The 24262-nt window shown below is 41.9% G+C and overlaps 1 protein-coding gene across 2 annotated transcripts; it reads right to left on the reverse strand.

Annotated features, from left to right (window-relative positions):
• Positions 1–1594: 1594 nt before the first annotated feature.
• On the reverse strand, positions 1595–23736 carry LOC119866315 (cationic amino acid transporter 3-like). 2 transcript variants are annotated; one of them, XM_038577005.1, is made up of 3 exons: positions 23605–23736; positions 16561–16625; positions 1595–6580 (listed from the first exon to the last, which is right to left on the reverse strand). In XM_038577005.1, exon 3 carries the CDS (start codon positions 6389–6391, stop codon positions 4589–4591), a length of 1803 nt encoding a protein of 600 aa, XP_038432933.1. In that variant the 5' UTR covers positions 6392–6580; positions 16561–16625; positions 23605–23736; the 3' UTR covers positions 1595–4588. The 2 variants fall into 2 exon arrangements, with proteins under 2 accessions (XP_038432933.1, XP_038432934.1); XM_038577006.1 differs by lacking the exon at positions 16561–16625 and having other exon boundaries at positions 23605–23734.
• Between the last annotated feature and the right edge of the window lie 526 nt (positions 23737–24262).

A 24262-nucleotide genomic window follows, 5' to 3' on the forward strand; every position in this document is an offset into this window, starting at 1 on the left:
CTGAAAGCATTTGGAGGATGTAAGTATCCTAATTTCCATAACAGACAGTTAAGAATTCCTATTTCATACTCCAACCTCCAGAGCCTCTCAAGTTATAACTCATTTGATGAAGTGACAGTACAGCCCTGAGACGGGGCCATGATTAATATGACCTCCTCAGTCCCTTTCTGTCCATCATATGAAGGATGGGAAAAGGAATTGGGCCATCCCCACCACCCAATGCTTGACCCGGGGAGCCCCTGAGGACCAGATAGACCCCAGTGAGGCACCACAGGCTTTTTTCCCCACAGTGGGCAGGGTCCACACCCTGGCATAGTGACTGGAGTGGGAATCCTGGGGACAGAGGACACAGACCCCACACTTATCCCTCTTCCCAGAATTCAACTTCCACAGCCTAGCGCCCTTCTCTATCACTCCCAATTCCAAAATTGTCAGACTTACCATAGTGCTCATCTGAGCCCAGACACCTGTCATGCATCATCTCAGGCCAGTGCTTCCCAAAGCTGAAAAAGCATAGAAATCACTTGGGAGCCTGTTAATAATGCAGATTCTGATTCAGGAGGTCTGGGTTGGTGCCTGCGATAACAGGAGCTCTAACAAGCTCCCAGGTGACCCCCATGCTTCTGGTCCATGAACCACACTACGAAGAGCAGGATCTAGATGACTGTAGCAGGTGCTACAACTCTCTTCCAGTAAGAGTCTCTTTATCCATAACCACTGTCTATCCTCCAGATGGCTGTGAGAATCATATCTCATCCTTCCTGGGTCAGAAACCACACTCCATGGCACAATGCACAATAAAACCTGAAGCATAAATTCCCTTCAAATGTGAGAAAACACACCCTTCACAAGAGTCTCATCTTTCAACTCTTAGGATCTATGTAGCCTAGAATTACTGTCCCTTTTCCTTTCCAACTCGCCTGCCCCTCTTCTATTTCCCAAATTACTCCATAAGCACCCACCTCCAGGAAGTGTCTCTTGACCAATACCTCTCTCTCAGTTTCTACTCATACCTTCCCTTCCAGAGTAATGATGCCTCCATTCCTATCCAATTATTAATATCTATTTTGTCCATTTTTCACCATATGTGGGGTATCAATTCTCTTTCCCTAAAGAATCATAGATGCTCTAACAAGGTTTTTGCACCAGTCTCTCAAAGAAGCATCCCTGGCCCTGAGCATGATTCCACTGTAATGAAACAGACGGGACAGTCACCAGAACTCAGGCATAGCCACACAAAGGCAAAACTACAAGTGCCTGGGGACAGATCTAGCTGCTGAGTAAGGATACGGTTCTGGATGGAGAGAAATGCTGTTTGTCAAGGAAGTCCCCCAGAAAATAGCCTTAGAGAAGTAGCACAGTGTTAGTCTGAAGGAAAGGAGAATTTTTGGTACCAAGGAAATGTGTAAGCCTCAATTCAATTTAACGTGAATTTATTAAATGCTCATTGTATGCTTGGCCACCAGCTGGATGCCCTAGGAAGTGAACAGGTTATACTCCTTACCTATGACTATAATCAGGAAAAAAAAAAAGAAAAGAAAGATACACAGATAACTGTTATGCTATTTTTTATTTCGGATTTCTTCAGGTACAATGGACATAACTGTAAGATACTTAAAGTACACATTTGATATACATGTAATTGTGAAATTATTCATTTAGATTTCCCTCTGTGAAATAATAATGGCATTTTAATCTAAATGTTACATTGAATGAAGGTGAGTGTTCAAAGGACACCTTTGTTTCCTTCCCTTCATCTATACACGTGAAGGGGCTTCAGCTGGATCTTTGGTTTTCAAAGTGTGGTCTCTAGACCAGCCGCAGCAGCATCACATGGGAACTTGTTAGAAATATAAGTTCTGAGTTCCACCCCACCTCCTGAATTTCAAACGCTGGGGACAGTGGTCTAGCAATCTCTTTTCACAAGTCCTCCAGGTTTCATGGCACCCCATGAAGTCTGAGCACCACTAAGCAGAGTACTGCAACTGGCCTCTCTCCACCTGGCTCTCTGTGACCTTGATTAATGAAGATGTAACATGGAGCATACTCAGTTTAGCTTCTTTCAACTTTTTGTTAGCTCTCTTATTTTGTCCAGAACAAACCTGACCACTGGACACATGAAATCCAACCTGCTCATACAGGAAAAAAAACTAATTAAAGCAGACTCTTCTGTGATGGCAAGTGAGGGATACTCAGCAGTTTTCGTGATGAGGAGTAAGTCTGTCTAATGTAGTGATACAGGATTAGCAAGGCAATAGGCTGCACATCTACAGCTGATGATTCAATCATCTGTCTCTGTGTCATGATTATCAATAGATTCCAAACATGGGGTAGGGGTGGGGGGAATGGCATGTTATTTATTGGACTTCTACAGCTCCAACAATGGGTTGTGGTGAAAAGTGGGCAGGAAGAGGGTACAGATTATGTTCAGTAAAGGGACCTAGTTAAGAGAATAACAGAAGGACCAGAGGAAATCCTAGAATTCTTTAAGTAGACAGACTTGAGGAACTATCAGTCCTGATCTCTCCTGTTACAGATAAACAAGCAGAGGGACTGAGCACTTTTCAAGTTCACATTGGTAGTTAGTGGTAGAAACAAGACCGTGACCCAGGACACATGGCTCTCAGCTGTGTGCTTTCTGAGTAGGTGGACCAAAGCAGGTTTCTACTGTTGCAGTAGAAAAACTTCAAAGTCCAAGAATGCAGATGTCCCTAAGTACCAACAAAGGGGTTCTCAGCATGGGTAATGGGTTCAAGGCCAAAGTGCTTTGTGCTCAGAGGAAAGCTCTGGCTGCAATCCACCTGTGCATGGCTCTGTTGTCCCCTCACACAGCCAGGGCTCAGGCTACACAGCCTGCTCAGTGCTCTGAACAGTTTTGTTTTCCTGTGCTTTTCCTCCTGGTATTCCCACTGCCTACAGCTTCTCCCTGCTGCCCATATGTGGTAAATCCTATCCCTGACGACAGCCAACTAAAAGTCCATTCCTGTACAAAGTCTTCTCTAGTTTCACCAATTAACCCTCACCACTGTGCCAGCCACAAATGATCATCTTCTACTCTGAATTCCCAAAATACATTATTTGTATATTACTTATGACAACACTTTCTACTTTGTGTTACAGCTTTGCTTTACACCTTGTATTAGAATACCAGCTTCTTACGTGCAGGGACCATATGCCATCTTTTTTTGGTCTTTTTCTAGTTTCTTTTATTTTTACTGAATATAATGAGCATACAGTGTTCTTATATTACTCTCACGTGTACAATACAAGAATTCAACAATTCCATGTATTTCTCAGTGCTCATCAAGATAAGTGTTCTCTTAGTCCCCTTTATTTAAATCACTCATTCCCCTACCCATCTTCCCTCTGGCAACTATCAGTTTGGCCCTCTATTTAGGAGTCTGGGATAGGGTTTTTTTGATTCTCTCTTTTTTCTTTTTAATTTTTTTTAATTTCTTAAATTCTATATAACACTGAAAACATACATATGGCATTTGTTTTTCTCAGACTGACATATTTCCTTTAGCATTATACCCACCTGATCCATCCATGTTGTTATAATGGCAAGATTCTATTCTTCCTTACTATATATATATAATATATGTATATCTCACAACTTCTTTATCGATTCAGCTATCAGGGGATACAAGGGTTGCTTCTATATCCTGCTTATTGTAAATAATGCTGCAATAAACGTAGGGTGCATATATCTTTTCAAAATCATGTAACTAAAATTCTTTCCAACAGAAAAAGAAACCATCAACAACAAAAAGAGGCAACCTACTGATTGGGAGAAGATACTCACAAGTGATATATTAATAAGGGGTTAACACTCAAAATACATAAAGAACATATACAGTGCAATACCAACAAAATAAATAATCCAAATAAAAAAAGGCAGAGGACCTAAATATTTTCCAGACATACAGATGGTCAATGGACACATGAAAAGATGCTTTGTATCACTAATCATCAAGGAAATACAAATTAAAACTGCAATCTAAGATATCACTTTACCTAAAATCAAAAATAGAAGAAAAGCAAGTGTTGGCGAAGATACAGAGAAAAATGAACCCTCATGAACTGTTAATAGGAATGTTAATGGTGTAGGCATTATGGGAAAAAGGATGGAATTTCCTCAAAAAATTTTAAAAAGAACTACCATGTGATCCGGTAATTCTGCTACTGGATATTTTCTTAATCGCGACAGCCACTGTGGGGATCATACTCACCAGACTCAGACAAGAATCATGCTATACTGACTGAGACAGCTAGCTACATCCTTCACTAGTGGATATTTAACCAAAGAAGAGGAAAATGCCTTCCAGCTTCTTCTAATACTAATTATGTAAATGTCAGTAAACAGTATAGACACAATTAAAAAGTAGAAAGAAAAAAAAGGAGAAAGAGCAAAGTCTCATCTTTCACTCTGCCGTAAATATGGAGCTCTATTAGTATTTTCACACCAATATCTCATAGGAGCCCTAGATTCCCATGTGCTCAAGAGTACTCCCCATTACTGTGCAGGGAACCAGACTGCATTCAGGTGTGATGATGTCAAACCAAAAATGTACTGGCACTGCTGAGTTCAAGGTCTATGGTTTGGCCTCTTAAGGCTGTGCTGGATCCCATAGGCGAAGTAGATAACAAACCCAGTCAGCATCCAGGCACCAAATCGGGCCCAGGTGCCAGCGGTCATCTGCATCATAAGGCAAACATTCAGAAAAATGCTCAGGAGTGGGAGGAGAGGCAGACCAGGTACCTTGAAGTGAAGGGGAGTGGAGTTCTGTGGCTGTCTCCAGATGATTCCAGTGAACCCAGTGATGAGCACCAGGAGCAGCACAACCACTGTGATCCACCCTGGGTCTCCAGAAAGCCAACCTGGCCACTGGGCGAGCACCAGGCAAAGAACAATCAGCAGCAGAACAAGCAGTGAGGAGCAAACATAGACAACTCGGCCAGAGAGTGGAGTGGGGGTGGGGCTGCCTGGAAAAAATAGTCCCTGTAGAGTTAGCTTCTCTGCTGCAGGTAGGCTCTCCTCCTGCACCTCTGCTTCATTTAGCTCATTCTCCTCTTGCTCCTCTGCTTCGTTTTCTTTATTCCTACTCTCAGGCTGATACCTGATGATGAGAACACAAAAAGCTACCAGGGAATAAGATAGCAGGGTCGCAATTGACCTGAGGTCCAAGAGATCAGCGAATCCAAAGAAGAATAATATGATTACTCCAATAACATAAATGAATATCCTGAACACTAACTGAGCGTATGTGCCAGTGATGACCCTGGCAAGCACAGGGAACAGGAGGCCATCCTTTGCCATCATGGATATCACAAAAAGTATGGGGTGCGTTAAGCTACAATACATGCTGGCAAAAATACTACAGAAAATTGCAACAGCTACAACATAGTAGGCCAGGCCCCAGCCAATATGGAGAAATGCCTCAGGCAAGAGGCTCCCAGGTCGGAGCTGGTAGTAAGGCACCATAAGTGTAATTGCCGCAGAGACACCTAAATACACCAAGATGCAGGTGAGCAGTGAAATAACAATGCCCATGGGGATGGAACGCTCAGGCTTGTGCGACTCTTTGACTCTGGTAACAATAACGGCGAAACCTATAAAAGCATAGAAACAGGTAGCTGCTCCTTGAAGAATCCCCTGGAAGCCAAAAGGCATGAATCCTCCAGAGCCCAGAAGGCCCAAGCTAGAGGTGTCATTGAGTCCACCCTTTATATAGTCCTCTTCTGTGAGCCTCCAGTTGTGCAGGTCCCCCTTAACGAAGCCAGAGATGATGACAAAACTGAGAACCAAAAGTTTCACCAATGTGAATAGTTTGAAAACCCTGAAGAACCCACGAAAACCCAGATCTTGAATTTCTAAGAGAAAAAACCAAAGGACCATAGTAAAGTAGACTAGATTATCTGCTAAAACCCGGGGAATGTACTCTGAGATGCTCTCAGAGATCTGATTTACAATCAGGTAGTCAAAAATTAAGGTCCAGGCCTGGATCATAACGATTGCATCAATAAAAAAGGAAAGGATGAGGTTCCAACCGGTGATGAATGCCCAGAGTTCACCTACAGTGACAAAACAGTAGAGATATGCGGAACCAGAATGCGGAACCCGGGCGCTAAACTCTGCATAGCACAGCCCAGCCAATAACGAAGTTAGGCCAGCCACCAAGAAGCATATCACAGTGGCTGGTCCTGCTTGACTACTAGCCACCTCAGCAAGCAGGAGATACACACCAACCCCCACTGTGCGGCCCACACCCAGGGCCACTAAATCCAGAGTGCTCAGGCTTCTACCATATTTAAACTCATATACATCTTGTTCCAGTGGACGTCTGTGTACCAGCTTTTGACCAAACTTGCGAAGTGCTTGACGCAGCATTCTAGCTGAAATTGAAGAAGATCCTAAAGATCAGAGAGTTGTAGCAACATCTGGGAGCCAAGAGTGTTAGATCTGGTTCAGTGAGGCTGAATTAAGCCAGGTTGGGTTAGGGCTGCAAAGGTTGGTTTGCTCAAGCTTCACAGTTGCTGCTTCATATTTCTTCTGGTATCTGTTATCCTTCCATAATGCCTAGGGAAACAATAAGTGTATACTGAACATTGGTGTTCAACCAACCAAATGAAACTCAGAAGTCATGTGTAACATGGTGCAGGCCAAGTATCACAGGAACTGACACCAAAAGACATCATAAAAAAATCAATCCTGCTTTCCCCCCGAGAAAAAGTACCACATACCAACCAACATTCTGCTTTAAAAAAAAAATGTATTTTTCAGAGGGCTCAATGCCCAGCATGGAGCCCAACACATGACCCAAATTCACAACTTTGAGATCAATACCAGAACCAGTATCAAGACTCGGGCTCTCAACTGACTGAGCCACCCCAGCACCCCAAAATCCTCCTTTTTTACACACCACGTGATATAATCCCATTTGATCTCATAAGTCATGTAGCTTCACATACTAATTAAGACATAACAGAGTTTGTATGTATCATGGGATTTTTCACATGCTGTGAAAAGTGTGTGCTGTGCTTGAGCATAGGTTATGACACATTAATTCATGGACTAGAGGGCCATGATGAAATTACAGACCCACTTTTTATATATCATCAGAGTTTAAAATACAAATATTGGTGTATCAATCTTAAAGCTCTTATCACTAAACAACAAGCACGTGAGACAGATAAGGAGGCTCAGTTCTTAACTTACGGATTCTTTCTACACTATTTAAAGTATCCCTAACCCACAACCAGGCTTCACATCCCCTCCATGGTTCCTACCGCCCTTTCTTCCTAGTCTTTCCTTTCTTCATCATCTGACCTGTCCTTACTCCTCCAGCCTCATTCCCTGCCCAGTTCCAGTTCCAGCTGAGAAATTCAACACTTGCCCTGTTCCCTGCCCTCTAATGCCCTCTTGGCCCCTTCACTTAGCTAACTCTCACTTCTCTTTCAGTTCCCAGGTCAGCAGTTACTTCCCCAGGAAGCCTCCACTGACCCTATGCTGCCCTTCTTATGTGCTCTCACAGCACCAGGCTTCGACTCGGTGCCATTGATCCTAATATATCCAAATTCCAGGTCAGCTGCCAGTCTCCTCCATCAAACTGTGGGTTAGGTGTTCAATAAATATTTCTTGAACAAATGACCACACTGAGAAGAGAACCTGCAAGAAGCCATTATCCAGAATTCCTATATACTGGATATTAATATACCTATTTTGTAGTCAAGCAACCTTGATAAATATAGATCAGGTAAAGATAAACATGGTATTACCTTCCTTGTGGAAGGTGAGCAAAATGGATAGTGAGAAGGGGAAAACAACTGTGATGAAACTTTGAATGCATATCATTCCTGGCAGGTATAAACCACACCTAAGTGGTAAACAATTGTTTGCCTTTGAGGACACTTGTTTAAAAATATAGGGCTGCTTTGGATTATAGACAACTGATACCCATGCCCAGTTTGAAAATCCCTACTTTTTGGAAGGCATATGCTCAGGCACTATAATCCAGGTAGGATGTCCTAAAGCAGAGATTCTCACTTCAGGGAACAGAGGCAGGCATAATGAAGACACCTGGGGGCATTTTCAAACTTCAATCTTCTCCCTCTGGAGATTCTTGTCCACTAGCCCTTACTTCCCATGGCTTCTCTAAACCACCCCAATTCACAAGAAATCATCCTCAAGTTCAAGAGAAATGGATTCTGAAAAATTCCTTCACAGGAGGCAGCATAGTTGAATAGCTATGAGTAAGGTTCTGCAGGTAGACTGTTCAGGTTGAAATCTCACCTCAATCTCATGCCTGGGTGACTCTGGTCAGATTAGTTCACTTCTTAGAGCTTTAGCTTCCACAGCAGTCAAATGGAAGTAAAAGTGAATACTCACAAGACAGTGGTGAGGAGTAAGTGAAATGATGCCTGTAAGTACTTACCTCAGTGCCTAGAAAACAATCAGGACTTAATATGATTACCTAGTATTTAATATTGAAACCCAGTCAAAAGTAATCAAATTTTGAAAATCTATCAGTCTGTATAAATGTGCAGACTCAAAACCATCCACTAAAATTCAAGCTTGTCAGCTAGCCCTCAAAGACAGTGAAAACAGTTTTATTCCATATGATTCACCTTCAAATGTTAAGGGCTCTAGACACCCTCATACATACTGGTGATAACACACGGGGGGTCCTAGGTTTACTACATTAGGCCAGGCGTGGAGAAATGCAAGATTCAATACAATAATAATAATTAATAATAATCTGGAACAAGGAGTACTGGGTACTATGAAGGTAAGAACAATGAACATATAACAGAAATCCTGGATCGTGACTATATGAACTTGGGTAATTTGATTAATCTCTCTAAGCCTTAGGCTCCTCATCCATTGACTTGACTTCCCTCACTGGATCAACATGAGAATTCAATAAGAAGATATAAACCATCACACACTGCTGGTAGGATTGTCACTGGGGGACCATCTAGAAGCACAACCTTAATGGAATTAAGAATGCACACACCCGGGATCCCTGGGTGGCGCAGCGGTTTGGCGCCTGCCTTTGGCCCAGGGCGTGATCCGGGAGACCCTGGATCGAGTCCCACATTGGGTTCCTGGTGCATGGAGCCTGCTTCTCCCTCTGCCTGTGTCTCTGCCTCTGTGTGTGTGTGTGTGTGTGACTATTATAAATAAATAAATAAATAAATAAATAAATATGCACACACACTTGTGCACTGTAGTTGTTGAATGGGTGAATGTATCTAAAACATATATAGAATGTGGACTGGAAGAGCATTTGTTAAATACACTAAAGCAATTGCCTCCAGGAGGGGAAATGAGAATAGAGATAAGGATGAAAGGGGAAAATAAAATGCATTGAAACTAGCCTGACAGGAAGTGATGGTCCTAACATACCATAATGGAAGAAGGGACTGACTCCACTCTGTGCAAGGCAGGTTCAACACAGGAATCCAGGAGAGGACCTGGTACAGACCCTGATAAATGGTGGGAAGATGTAACAGGAAGGGGAACCAGAATTCTGTAATCATCAGGATACGGAGAATACAAAGAAGGAACCTGCCAAAGAGAGGGGGAGCAGGGAACATGAGGCACCCTTCATACTATTCCCTCTGAACCCATTTCCCTTTTCCCAATTCCTCTTTCTCCTTCAGCTCCTTCAAGTATCCTTGGAGGCGCCTATACTTAGCACTAAGGATGTTTGTATCATGTTTCTTTCTCTAGGGAACAGTCCCCAGCCAAATACCTCCCAACAAAGACACAAAAGTGGTTCTTCACGTTGTTAAATCACAGAGACCCCTGAGGTTGGTCACCTCAAAAAAAAAATGTGTTACACTATTCTGAAGTCCATCCATGGACCCTGAGTGAGATCCAGAGGAGAACCATCTGAATGGCAGGGTTGAAGAGGGCAATACTTTAATAATTTGTTTCTCTCAACTGTGTTGTGCAAGGTGGTCCTTGTGCTCTTCCCACTTTTACTGAAGAGGAGAGAGAGGGGTCTACAGAAAGTATGAAGACACAAGAGAAGCAACTCAAAGAACAAAACTTCTAGGAATTAAATAACCATGTTTTATGACTCCAACAGGAGCAGGCAAAACAAACAAATGAACAAGTAAACATATAGAAGAGAAAGCAGATCCATTATGGGGAATTCTGAGAGAGCCTACCACAAGTCCAGCTTCAAACAACACAGAGACACATGGTCCTCAAATGCCAGGTTCAGAAATGCCCATTCTCATGCAATAATCTACAATTATTCCAATGGTTTATACTCAGTCCAAACTCTGACCCAGCTGTCAGAGCTCCTCCCTAATTCTCCCCCTACCCTCAGGCCCATCAGCTCCTTCCTAACTCAGCTCATCACATCCTGAATTACCCTTTCTGGGATGAACCTGTGGCCTGGGTAAGTACCTACCCTGCCAGGGAGGTCCTCCTCACTCCTTTCTGTCCTGTCTTGACCCTGCAGACTCTCTAGTAATTTTCTACAAGCTTTCTCTGACCTGCATGTATGAAGCCTTTCCTAAGCCGTCCTGGCTATCCCCATCTCCAGCCTTCTTCCCCTTCCCACCAGCACTTACAGCCTATTCTGATGATCACCTGAAAGCAATTTTCCCTGTCAGTTGGCATCATGAGTGTGTTCCTTAGATTCCTTTATACTTCCAGAGCATTGTGCCAGGATCTATATACATCCTCATTCTGGATTCCACACTCCCATCTCCAAGCCTTACAACCAGGACAAGGATCTGCTCAGAATTATACTAAGTAACCAAAAGAGGCATTTAGGACAGAGAAAATGAATACATAGATGGATTGATTAACTACTATATCTTGAGATTCCTAGAAGAAGGGTTGTTTCATTTTGTTTTGTTGGATAAAGAGAAAAATCCCAAACAGTGGTATAAACAGGAAACTATAACATATACCATCACCTATTTCAAAGTGTCCCAAGGACATTTCCTGATGAGGGCCTTGGGTCTGTGAATCTCAGTTTCATTAGGAAACAATCTCTCCCAAGAGAAGTGCTTGATAAAGGGGGGGTGTTTAAGAAATGCAGAGAGGGGCCAGGGAACATGAAGCCAGCTTCTATGATTTCCATAATGGCCCCCCTTCCCTCCTTCCTCCTCCATGTGTATCTCTCTTTCAGTCTTTAAGCTTATTCCAAACTCCAGAAGTTCCATACCATGTTGCCTGGAAGAACTCTTGTCAAGTCCCAACAATCCACTCCCTAAATTGCCGGCTGTCTTGCTTTCCCAGCCAGCAACCCCACCCCACCCCCAATCTCCTTTGTCCCTAAGGTCATTGTGTTCACTCTTCTGCCTCTGAGAAGGGCACTGACCTCACTCTGGACCTTTCCTTTCCAAACATTTTTCCAAAGCACGAACTCCCACTGGTTTCCATGGTAGGAAGTTAATACTCATATCAGTCAGGAAGTTGGCCTTCTGGATCCTCCTGAATAGCTTCAAAGGTAGGTTGCATACTAGCTACTTTGCAGGAAGTTTGAGAAAGATTTGAAACAAAGGCTAATGATGCTGTTAAACGATGATTTTCAAGTTCTCAAAGTGTCAGAGACATGGACTGAAAATGCAACATCACCAGAGATTATATCAATCCTCTATATCCAAGTATAGCTCCTTCTTGATCCCAAAGTGCATAAATAACTCTCGTCCACCTTTAAATCTTTTTAAAGATTTTATTTATTTATTCATGAGAGACACAGAGAGAGAGAGGCAGAGACACAGGCAGAGGGAAAAGCAGGCCCCATGCAGGGCGCCCGATGTGGGACCTGATTCTGGGACTCCAGGATCACAACCTGGGCCAAAGGCAGGCACCAAACCACTGAGCCATCCAGGGATCCCCTACCTTTAAATTTTGAGACAATGAAGCTTACAGATCCAATCAAAACCGTGGCTCTCAAACAGTCTTTTGGAAAGCTAGGCTTCCCCAGAGTTTCTGAAGTCTTAACTCAAGCATCCCTGCAATTCTGGTAGGGGGCAGTTAGGAATACAAGAATAGAGACTTTGAGTTAAGGGCAAGAGTTTGAAAGAGTAATAACTATGGTGCATGTCTCACCAACACTTCCATAGTGGATACAGTTCAGAATACGTATAAAAATGCAAACAGAATGAAAATAGGCTGAACCTCATATCCAAGGGTAAAAAAAAAAAATAGTATACAAACTCAAATGAAAATGTAATTTTCCCATTTTCTCTTTCTGTTTGTAGAAAACTGTGTTCAATCATGGTCCTTCATTTATTCATTCAACAAGTAAACTGCCCCTATTTATTTTGTACCATGGATAAAGTAAAGTAAAAGATAAACACCCTTCCCCTGAAGTTGCTAACATTCTGCAATAGGGAGCAAATAAATAATCACATTACTAATAAGAATATATATTGTGTCAGATTTGCAATCATTGCTGCAGAGAAAAGGAAAGCCAGAAAAGGTTAGGAGGTGTTTAGAGTGGGTGTTGTGATTTTAAAATAGGTGATCCAAGATGGCCTCACATTCACACTCTTGTGGGGCCATCACCACCGTCCTTTGCCAGAACTTGTTCATCTTCCTGAGCTGTAACTCTCTACCCATTTAACAGCAGCTCCCCATTCTTCCCTCCCTGCAGTCCTTGGCAGCTACCATTATACTTCCTGTCCCTAGGAATTTGACTCCTCTAGGTACCTCACGTAAGTGGAATAATATAATATTATCATCTGTGACCAGCTTATTTCACATGGCATAACGTCTTCAAGGTTCCTCCATGATGCAGCATGTGTCATAATGTCCTTCCACTTTAAGGCCGAATAATATTCTATTGTGTGTATATCCCACATCTTGGTTATCTAATTATCCATGATGCACATGCTGCTTGTTTTACGAATTGGCTGTCATAGGTAATGCTGTTATGATAAATATAGGTATACAAATATATTTTGAGTCCCTGCTTCCAATTCCTTGGGATATATATCCAGAAGTGCAATTGCTGGATCACATGGTAATTGTATATGCAATTTTTTGAGAAATCACTATACTGTTTTTCCAAGCGGTTGCCCCATTTTACATTCCCTTGAGCATTTAATTTCTCCACATCCTCACCAACACTTGTTATCCTCTTTGTTTTTAATAGCAGCCATCCTACTGGGTATGAAGTGGCACTTGGCTAATTTTGAGGAATAACAAGGAGGCCTATAAGGCCAGGACAGAATGAGTGAGGGAGAACAGGTAAGGGATGAGATCAGAGAGAAAGCAGGAAGCCAGATGCTTCACATAGGGTCTGAGAGTTACTGTGAAGCTTTGGCTGTTACACTGGATATGATAGAAATCCTAGAAAAACAGAGCTTCACATGTTGTATAACGATTTTCATGATCTTTGAACTAAGTATTGGGGTCTAAGGAATGGCCTCCTCCAGAGTTTGAAAACAAGGCATGGAGACAGGTTTTGCAGAGCTCTCAATAGCTGCCTGGAGCTTCTGAAAACACAGTGAGGACTGAACAAGCTGCATGCTTCCATCTGCCTCCCTCTCTAGATGCCAAAGAAAAGATGTCATATAGCCTCCCATGGGACAATGACATGACAGATTTCTTTCCCTGAAGCTATTCACTTTATGGATTGTATCTACATAGGACACTATCACTTTATCAAACAAAAGGCATTGTGATATCCGTCACTATTTTAGGTTATTCCCACCACTATTTGGGGTAATAGAGCTGACAGGGAGATACAGGGCATTTTTTCTGGAACCTGGTGAAATTAAAGACTGCAAGGACAGGGGTAAGTAGACTCTCACACAGGGAGCAGGAACCATGTGAATCAGGCACTCAGAAGCCTTACAGAATTAAATTGATGAACCCAGTCCCCTGCCCCAGATGCATCAGAAAGGACTATCAGAAATGTCTGAGATTCTCAGAGCTGGAGAGAGAGAAAAGACCCCCAAGGGAAGCCTAAACATACATTTTTGAAAGGCAAAGAATACCTCTTATAACCTCACTTCACCAGGTTGATAGGTTGAAAGCTTCTACATCCAAATAAGAAGTCCAAGGAATTAGCTTCTCAACAACAAAATAATCTGGAGTGAATGGCTGCCCAACCACTGTCAATGGCGTTCTTAGGATTCAAATGGGGGTAGAGGAGGGAAGGATAGTAAACTCTGGAAACCTAAATAACTAATTTCTCTCAGCAAGGAAACAGGCTATGTACTCCTAGGTTCTCTGTGCTGTGCTTCTTTCCAGCTGAGGACCACCTAATTCATCCTCCACTCCCAACATAGTATGATCACCCTCCACCTCAAGGTGAACAGACTCCACATCATAGTGGACTCACATCATAGTCCCCATCTCATTTCCCTTATCTGTGCACTCTTTATAGAGGTCCTGGATTACATTTAACTTTCAAACATGTATTCTAAAAATGGGACTAGAACATAGGAGAAGGCCGCTTTTTCTCTGGTCCTCAAGTAGAAAAATAATAGACCTAAGTAGGTGAAAGTCTTACATCACTCATCATTCACTCATTCATTCAATAAATATTAAGTACCTTCTAAATGCCAGTCCTAGGGTTTGACCCTATGTACACAACAGAGAGAAAAAAGAGGTGTTTCCTGTCTACATGGCACTAATTGTTTTTAACAATGTTCTTATATAGTATTCCTACCCAAATGTGAACCTGAATCTAATGATAAAAAATGATCAGTCTCAACTTATTCCTATGTATCTTACGATTTTTGAACATCTGTACCCTGAAACCTATAGAACACTTACAAAATAAATTGAGATGACACAAAGAAATGGAGGAACATTCCATGCTCATGGATTCAAAGAACAAACATTGTTAAAATGTCTATACCATCCAAAGCAATCTACACACTTAATGCAACCCTTATCAAAATATCACCAACATTTTTCACAGAGCTAGAACAAACAACCTTAAAATCTTTATGGAACCACAAAAGACCCCAGATAGCCAAAGCAGTCCTGAAAAAGAAAGAAAAGCTGTAGACATCACAAGTATGCACTTCAAGCTACATTACAATGCTATAGTCATCAAGACACATGATACTGACACAGAACAGACACATAGATCAGTAGGACAGAATAGAAAGCCCAGAAGAGGACCCACAACTATATGGTCAAATAAACTTTGACAAAGCAAGAAACAATATCCAATGGAAATAAGTCAGCATCTTCAACAAGTGGTGTTGGGAATACTGGACAGCAACATCCAGAAGAATGAAACTGGATCACTTTCTTACTCCATACACAAAAATGAAGTCAAAATGAGTGAAAGATCTAAATGTGAAACAGGAATCCATCAAAATCCTAGAGAAGAACACAGACAGTAACCTCTTTGACCTCAGGCATACCAGCCTCTTACAGACACATCTCTAGAGGCAAGGGGAGTAAAGCAAAAATTAACTATAGGGATTTCATCAATATAAAAAGTTTCTGCATGGTAAAAAACAATCAACCAACATAAAAGACAACCTACAGAATGGGAGAAGACATTTCTAAATGACATATCTGATAACAGGTTTGTATTCAACATCTATAAGGAACATATCAAATGCAACACCACAAAAATAACAATCCAGTCAAGAAATGGTCAGAAGACATGAACAGACATTTGTCCAAAGAAGACATCTAAATGGCTAACAGACAGATAAAAAGATGGTCAACATCACTCATCATCAGGGAAATACAAGTCAAAACCACCATGAGATATAACCTTATACCTGTCAGAATAGCTAAATATAACAACACACACAAAAAAAACAACAGGTGTTGGTGAGTATGTAGACAAAGAAGAACCCTCCTACACTATTGGTGGGAATGCAAACTAATGAGATCACTCTGAAGAAGAGCATGGAGATTCCTCAAAAAAGTTAAAAACAGAACTACACTTCATCCAGCAACTGTACAACTAGGTATTTACCAAAGGATACAAAAATACTGATTTGAAGAGGCACATGCACACTGATGTTTATAGCAGTATTATCAACAATAGCCAAATTATGGAAAGAGCCCAGATGTCCATCGATTGATGAGTAGATAAAGAAGATGTGGTATCTATATACAAGGGAATATTACTCAGACATCAAAATGAATGAAATCTTGCCATCTACAACCTTGTGGATGGAACTAGAGAGTATTATGCTAAGTGAAATAAGTCAGTCACAGAAAGACAAATATCATATGATTGCATTTATATGTGAGATTTAACAAAACAGATGAACATAGGGGAAGGGAAAGAAAAATAAAATAAGATGAAAACAAACAGTGAGGCAAACCATAAGAGACTCGTAATGATCAAGAACAAACTGAGAGTCCTGGAGGGAGGTGGTAGGAGATGAGCTAAACGGATGATGGGCTTTAAGAAGGGTACTTGTTGTGATGAGCAATGTGTGTTGTATGTACATGATGAATCACTAAACTCTATACCTGAAACCGATTTTAGCCTATGTGTTAGCTAACTAGAATTTAAACAAAAAATTTGAAATAAAAATGATCAGTCTACAAACAGTGCATTCCACAAAAACTTGACTTTCTATAAAACAACTGACTTGTGTTGTTCAAAAACTGTCAGTGTCAGGAATGGCAGGAATGGCAGGAACAGCAGGACGAGGAACTGTTGCAGATGAAAGGAAAATAAAGAAACATGACAATGAGATGCAATGCAGAGCCCTGGACTGCACCTCAATCAGGGAGAAATATTTTACTATAAAATTGAATAATTACTAATCTTTGAATATGGACCATATTCACACACACACACACACACACACACACACACAGTGGAGAGAACAATAAAATGTGCCAATATATCAACAACTGCTCAATGTCATTGAAAGATAAAGGAATGTTAATGCTACTATTCTTGCAGCTTTCTGTAGGTTTGATAATTGTGAAACGAAAAGGGTAGGAAGAAAACAACAATGTCCCAGTAGCAAAGGTTATGGGTTCTCCTTCCCTAGATGTCCTTTATAAACAAGCTTGCCGTGACTTTTGGATGGAACCAATTTTTATCCAGAATGATCTAGCCCCAAATCAGGAACATTAGATCAGAGGAGTGAGTAGGAAGATAGAACTCCCATGTCTTTGACTTACAACCATATTTGTCAGCAAGCAAAAATTGCTGGAAAAAAAACTACAACCTTGGCTCATCTTACCATGCTTATAAAAACTCTATCCTCTTTTATTGTTATTTTGTGGGACTGACACAAACTAATAAACCAGGGCCCTAGGCTTGAACTCTAGAGGCATTGGGGAATATGTGCAAAGGTTGGAGGTAGAGAAAAATGGTGTCTGGCATATAGGGGAACCACTTATATGTGCAATATTTATGGCCACATGGACAGAGCCATGAAAGAGAACAAGAATTTGAGCTGCAAGTAATATGCAACGTTATTTCATTTAACCCCCATAACAACCCTATGACCTAAGTATTATTCTTATCTTTGAGACCAGGTCACACTCTGCCAATGTCTCCCTCTCCTCCCATATACATAGAGTTGGAAGTACTGTGATGTTAAGTCTGAGAGCTCTATCTAAACATGTCCTGCTAAAACCAAACCAAATTTGGGGCCAAAATGTTTCCATATCATTCATTCATTCATTCATTCATTCATTTTCACACATTTTTGTCAGCATAAATGTGCCATGATACTTTTTAATAAAAAAAAAACCTGCTGAAGACAGATTCAACGGAGTGGTCATATACTCAAAATGTATGTTATGAAGCAAAATTGGAAATAATCCTTTGCTATTCCAAAGAAAATGTGAATTCCATTTTTAAATGCATGTCGAACAGCATACTCTTGTTATAAGGATTAATTGCCACTATCTTCTCTATGGCATTCCACTTAATGGAATGATTAATAGTTGCAGACTGAAATATTACATTTTGTTAATTTGTTTAATATTTTTATTTTATGTTTTTAATTTAAATACAATTGATTAACATGTAATGTATTATAGGTTTCAGAGATGCAGGTGAGTGAGTCATCAGTCAATATAAGACACCCTCCTTGACTAAAAATGAGCAGTAGTGTTCCCCATTGTGACCCATGTCTGTCACCAGCTCTAAGCCCATAGCACCTAGAGCATTGAGAATATTTATTGATCACTCAGAGATAATCACTAGGACCTATGGACATCAAGCATCATTACAGAATTCTTTGTCTCTTTGTGGATCACCTCACTGTATTTTTTAAGTTATTAACAAATACAGACTTGACATAAGGAATAATGGGCATTGTGAACATGCTATTACCTTAGGAAGATCAATAAAGAAGACAAAGGATCGCCTTTAAATTTTAGCTTCAAAACAAAGAAAACCCTAAATATGACCAGAAACAAGGGTATTGACAAGGCAGCCTCTAAGGACTTTATTCGGGATAATAACATAAAAGTTTTGAATACATCTAAGGAATTCCAACTGAAACCATTGGTTTCAGATATTTGGAGATCACCAACCTCACCCTCAATTCAATTCAGCTGACATGAAGTCACATGGACCCTTAGCGCCTTGTCCATACAACCTCTACCTACTAGGTTCCTATGGTTTGCCAATATTGCATATCCAGGGCCAGCCTCCTGCCATACTCCGTGGTCCACCCTCTTGGTCCATAAAATTTGTAACTCTAAATACAAGATACTCTCACCTCTCACTCAGATTCACAAGACAAGGCCCTAAATCACATTCTTCCTGACTACTACATTGCCCCAGAAAACTGAAGTGGGAGTACTCCCTACTGTCTTTCTGGAAAAAGACACTTTCTTCAAGTCTTAAAAAGACACACACACACACACACACACACACACACACACACACACACAGAGTTTCCCCCTCTCTATCTGATCCAAACTTCTAAGATGGTATTTTAAGTCTTTCTTTGCACCGTTTTTACCACTTTCCTACTAACAAACTTTTCTGTGTCTCCTGCTTGAACAGAACAAATTTTTCCCCACACATGCATGTCTTGCTGGTGTTAACATCAGCCCTCACACTGCCTAGAACACATTCTTCCCAACCCTGTTCAACATGTCTCTACCTCCAGAAATAGCTTGGGCACACCTCCAGATAGATATCCAGTCTCTCCATGAAGCTCCACTTGCTCCCTGATCTCCCCTCATTAATGTCCAGTGGGCCTGGAACTCTGCACTGGGAGAATTCCTAGTTAGGGAAGAGGGTAGGAGTAGTAGGTGGTGAGTTGGAGTACAGGAGCAGAGCTTCTGTGTGATGACATTCTCAGCTTGCCTTTCCTTTCCCTGATGGAGCCTGAGGTACAAAGAGTTAACTGGCTACAGCCAAGGAAGGACCCTAGACTCTAAAGCCCATTTTGGCCAAGACAGAAATCTGACAAAGAACTGAGGTCTAAGTCTCTTTCACCACCACGAAGTGAAAATACAAGGGAAGTAACCCAAGTCAGTTGACACAAAGTGCATTACCTGTGACATTTATGATTTGCTCCAGTGTCATCTCCTTGATGCGTGATAACTGAACAGACAGGACAGAGTTTTGCTATTTCCACTTTTTACTTTGTTTATAAAACAAGTCACCTAACACTTTAGCATTAGGCAACATGACATGATTCTCCAACTTCAATAAGTACATGTAGGGCTAGCCTGCAGAAGAGAGGAGTGTACAACAGTCAAAGGATTGAAGGGGGTGTAGAATAGGATTTTCACCTGTTTCAGGAGAATAAGGAAGTATCCTTATAGTGTAAGCACCCAGAGAAAAGATATTCCTGGATTTGTTACCTTTTTTTCCTATAATCTGTAAATAACTACACAGGTGCATTCAATGTATTTTGCATTGGGGCTAAACAGAGACATTGGATGGTCTCTCAAGTAAAGACTACGTAAATTTCTACATGAGAAAGACTGGATTCAATCTATTAAAGATCAGATTTCCACTAAGTATAATGAATACAAAGGCAAATTCCAAAGTAGAAAATTCGGGAACCACAGTGATTCTTTGTACAAAAGAATTCAAGCAAAAGAAATATCTTCCTTCCCTCTAATTTATCAATACCACCACCAATATCCCCAAATCCTCACACACTCAGTTACACACAGTGCAAGACAATGGTGGCATATACAGAATTCCACTCTCTGGGAACTTACAACTTAGGGCATTTCATGAACACCTCCCCACCTGCTGAAATACGTAAAAGATAGATCCACTATGAACCAGAAAGGACATTCCTAAGTAAGAAATGAACAGTCAAGGCAAAGGTATGTGAGATCCCACTTGACTTACTAGTAGATGAAAGGGAAGGGTACTAAGGACCACATTTTCCAGTGTTGGCAAGGCTAGTGAAAATCTTCTGTGCACTGTGGGTCAGCCTGAGAAGACTGTGTAGAAGAGGTGGGAATTGATATTGTGTATAACTATAACCATCTTGATATTGTGCATAACTGTTGCCAAGGAAAACATCACTTCAAGCTACATCTTCACTTGGGCCATGATCCAATAGGTAGAGCTCCCTTAGGCCTTCCTTCTATGCCCCCCACCAAAACCACAAAACAAATTCCACCACACATTGAGCCAGTAAATCCAGTTTGCCCAAATGGACAAATCCGCTTAAATATTTGCTACAGCTTTTAATATAAATCCAGGTACTAAAATATAATGTTAATGATAATGATGCTAATAATTCTTCTCAGTACTGGCCTATGCAGGAAAGAAAGAGGGAAACCATTGTAGTAATAAAAAATGTGTAACTTCTCTCCTAGAAAAAGAAAAGGAAAGGTCAGATAACTTCCTTCAAAGGTTGGAAAGAATGCTGAAGTAACCAAATTCGCTCATGCTGAAGAAAATAATATCCTAACTTATCTCCCAGGAGTCCTGTGAAAACCACCTCACCAAACGTATCACTTACCAGGCACCCTCCCACCTATGATCTTACTTCGTACTACATTCTGGTTATATGCAACTTAGAAGAAGCCTTTGTGTCCCTTTCTAAAATAAAAACTTCTAGATACAACCTGCTTCATCTTCTCACCATGAGCCTAGAATGCCAAATTGTCCAAGTAGATATTACTAGGTGCAACCAAGACTTGAAATTGAAGGCATGGCAGCTCCCAAACTGTCTGCTCATTAGACCAAGAGGAAATACAGGCACCTCCTCCTACTCACATACCTACCCTACCACCTCCAGCACTACACCTCTCAAATCCCATCCCACTCTGGCAGAGGCTGAATTCCAACAGTGAAAACCTATCCTGATGCAGACTAATAGGCTCCAAACCAACTATATGTGGACCAAATCCATCCACCCAATAGATTCCAAAATCTATGTAGGTGGCGAACAAAACATTTTGCTTCCTCCTACAAAATACACGGAGTCCCTGCCAGCAGCAGCAGTATGCTAGTAGCATTGCACCATTAATTGGGTAAACAATCAGATAACCAGGGCTTCTGTAGAGGCTGTAGAGACTCTGTATTATCTAGTATCATTCTGGGGTGGTTGTGAACAGGTGGCTTTTCTTAGTCCCTCTGGGATAATTTTAGAAAAGATGGAGTGAAATGCAATATTCCTCATTCACGATTTGACTCATTTACAGGTTTAGATTCAGTCAGAATCCAGTGAGGAAATTCTTCATATTTCTAGCACACCAAAACAAGAGGATAACCTGACAAATCATAAAAGCCTGGGCTTCCCGCTCCTAGAAGTCTTCAGAAACAAGATGGGCTACCAGGAAGAACTAGAATGAGATTTTCCAAACAGGAAATAGAAAGAGAACTGGGAAAGCCAGCAAGGGTGAGTAATTAAGGGATGAGAAAGTGATAGGAGACATTGATGTCAACAGTGAAATTCGCTTTCTTCTCTACTTCTCCCTATGATTCTCCAATCCATTTTCTCAATCCTGAATCCTGCTGACACAAAACACCTAATAAAAGTCCTCAGGAGAAAGCAGAAGGAAATCCATCTACCTTTCCAAACTACAAGTATAGTGTAGGGGAGCACTGATTCACAGTCCTTTTTTCCAAGATGCCTTACTAAACACCTTTGTTTTATCCCCTAAATTCTCCCTTTCCTTGTAAGCCCAGAATCATGAGATCCATCCAGTGGTCTAATCCATCACTATAGTGTTTCCACATTTGGACTAGTGTTGTGGGTGTTCAGACCTATGGTGTCTTCTTCCATGAACATCCTCCCAACACACACCCTCAGTAATATGCTGACGGTCAGAAAGGCTGACGGTCTGTCTGGTTTTCTTCCTTCATATCTTTAAATGCGTCTTCCTGTCCTCCTCTGTAAGGACTTGGCTATTTCTCTTTCCATCCTGTCTCACCAGACTAGGCTTGGTTCTTAAAATAGCCCTAGAAGGATGCTCTACATTACCACCATCTTCACTGGAGAGAGAATTGTTTTGCTTTGTTTTCAATTATATTCATTAGAGAGAGAGAGAGAGAGAGAGAGAGAGAGAACACAAGCAAAGAGGTAAGGCAGAGGCAGAGGCAGAACAGACTCTCAACTGAGCAGGGAACCTGATGTGGGGCTTGATCTCACTGAGCACATAACGCCCCTGAAGTGATAATGGAGAGACATGGCCTAAGAACTGCTAGAGGGCAAGAGAAAGACAACCTATAAATCAACATTTTCCATATACAATGAAGATAAAAGGAGTGCATGGGTAAGTGTTCTCTGGGCTTGTAGTGTTAGCCTATGGCCCACAGCATACATGGTGGTGGAGAGGTAGGAAGAGTAGAGAACAGTATAGGTTCCAAAGGCCTTCAAAATTAAAGAGTTGCTGATATATTTTGTGATAACAGCAAAGTGCTTCTTGGTGAGTCAGTGTTTTAATGATCACTAGGTGGTCACACCCCAGGGGACTTTGGTAATCTTTCCTCTAAGCCTGACCTGGACTATAATCCATCCCCACTACAACTTTTTTAAATTAGATAAGAAAGGCAGGGAGATACCTTCAGCAGCTATAAAAATATTTAGCTCCTTGAGCCTGGAGGAAGATGCCCCTCAAACCTACCCTGGTGATGGGGAACCACCTTACCAAACTGGACCTGCTCATCTGCAAAGTCCACACCAATGTCCTGCCTAAGAATATGTGATAAAGAGACTTCCAGGATCTCCGATGAGAAAAGGAGGCAAAACATGGAGGCAGCAGAGTTAGGGGGAAGAAACTACTCATTCAAAGAGAATGTCTAAGCACACTGTGTGCTGGGCCCTGTGGGAGAGACATAGATGAGGAAAGCAAGCTGTGCACCAGGTGAGAAAGGAAAGGACCGGAAGGAGAGTGGGGTCAACATGTGGGAGGACCCTGGAGGAGAAGTGCCGAGGAATAGCCTCCCCTAACTCAGATTTTCCTTAGCAGAGCTGAGAACCTGTCTAGTCTGGAGGAGAATGTGTAGGCTTCCAAATCCCCCTGATCCCAGCAAACCTACCTGCCCTTCCCAAACTCACAAAGCCTCTGATCCACACCCCACCCCTAAACCAAAGTCTGGCTCTGGCGCCATGAAATACCCTCTGCTCAAACCCCACAGGGCTTCCATACCCAATGGTGTCCCAAGCCCAGGCTTCCTCCTCTCTGGCTCTGTCTCAGTTTTCCTACCAGGTCTTTAAACAAGGAAAATCACTCACCCAGGAGATTCATCTGCCTTCTAGGAGAAATACTTAGAAGAAAGTGCAAGACAAACCCAGGGACAGGAAAGGAACTTGGCCAGGCAGAGTCAGGACTTGGAGCAGAGCTCACAGGGTGCCCTCAGGAAGTTGAGGCCCTGAGGAGGCAAGGTCCTCATGGAGGAGGGGCCTCAGGAGTCTGAACACTAACCAGGCTGGGCCTCATTTTGTTGGGGCTAAAGGGCGAAGAGGTCTGGGAAGATGTGAATTAGGAAAGAGGTGGCTGAGCTGGAACCCTGGGGGAAGGTTAGAGGTGGGCAATGGAAGACTAGTGGGGCCCTACGTGGTGAGGAGGTGGACTAGGGGCTCAAATGGGATTTTGTTGGAGACTCTGTTGGTAGCAAGGGGTGAGTTTAGAGGTTACCAAGCCCTCCAGGGTCCTGGGTATGGAGGAGGTCCTGGCTGGTAGGAGGAGAGTATGGGGAGCCCAGTGGAGCCCAGCCTGTGGTCCATGGAGGCCAGTCCCAGATCCAGCTAAGGAGCCCACTAAGCAGTTATATAACAAGGACAGAAGCACCCCACCACCCCAGGTACATCTACCAGAATCTCCTACAGGTTCCTCTACCAGCACCACCCATCCTGGTCCTTCCGCCATGCTTCCAATCACTCCAGGGATAAA

The sequence above is a fragment of the Canis lupus genome, chromosome 27, assembly GCF_011100685.1.
Source record: "Canis lupus familiaris isolate Mischka breed German Shepherd chromosome 27, alternate assembly UU_Cfam_GSD_1.0, whole genome shotgun sequence".
Lineage (NCBI taxonomy): Eukaryota > Metazoa > Chordata > Mammalia > Carnivora > Canidae > Canis > Canis lupus.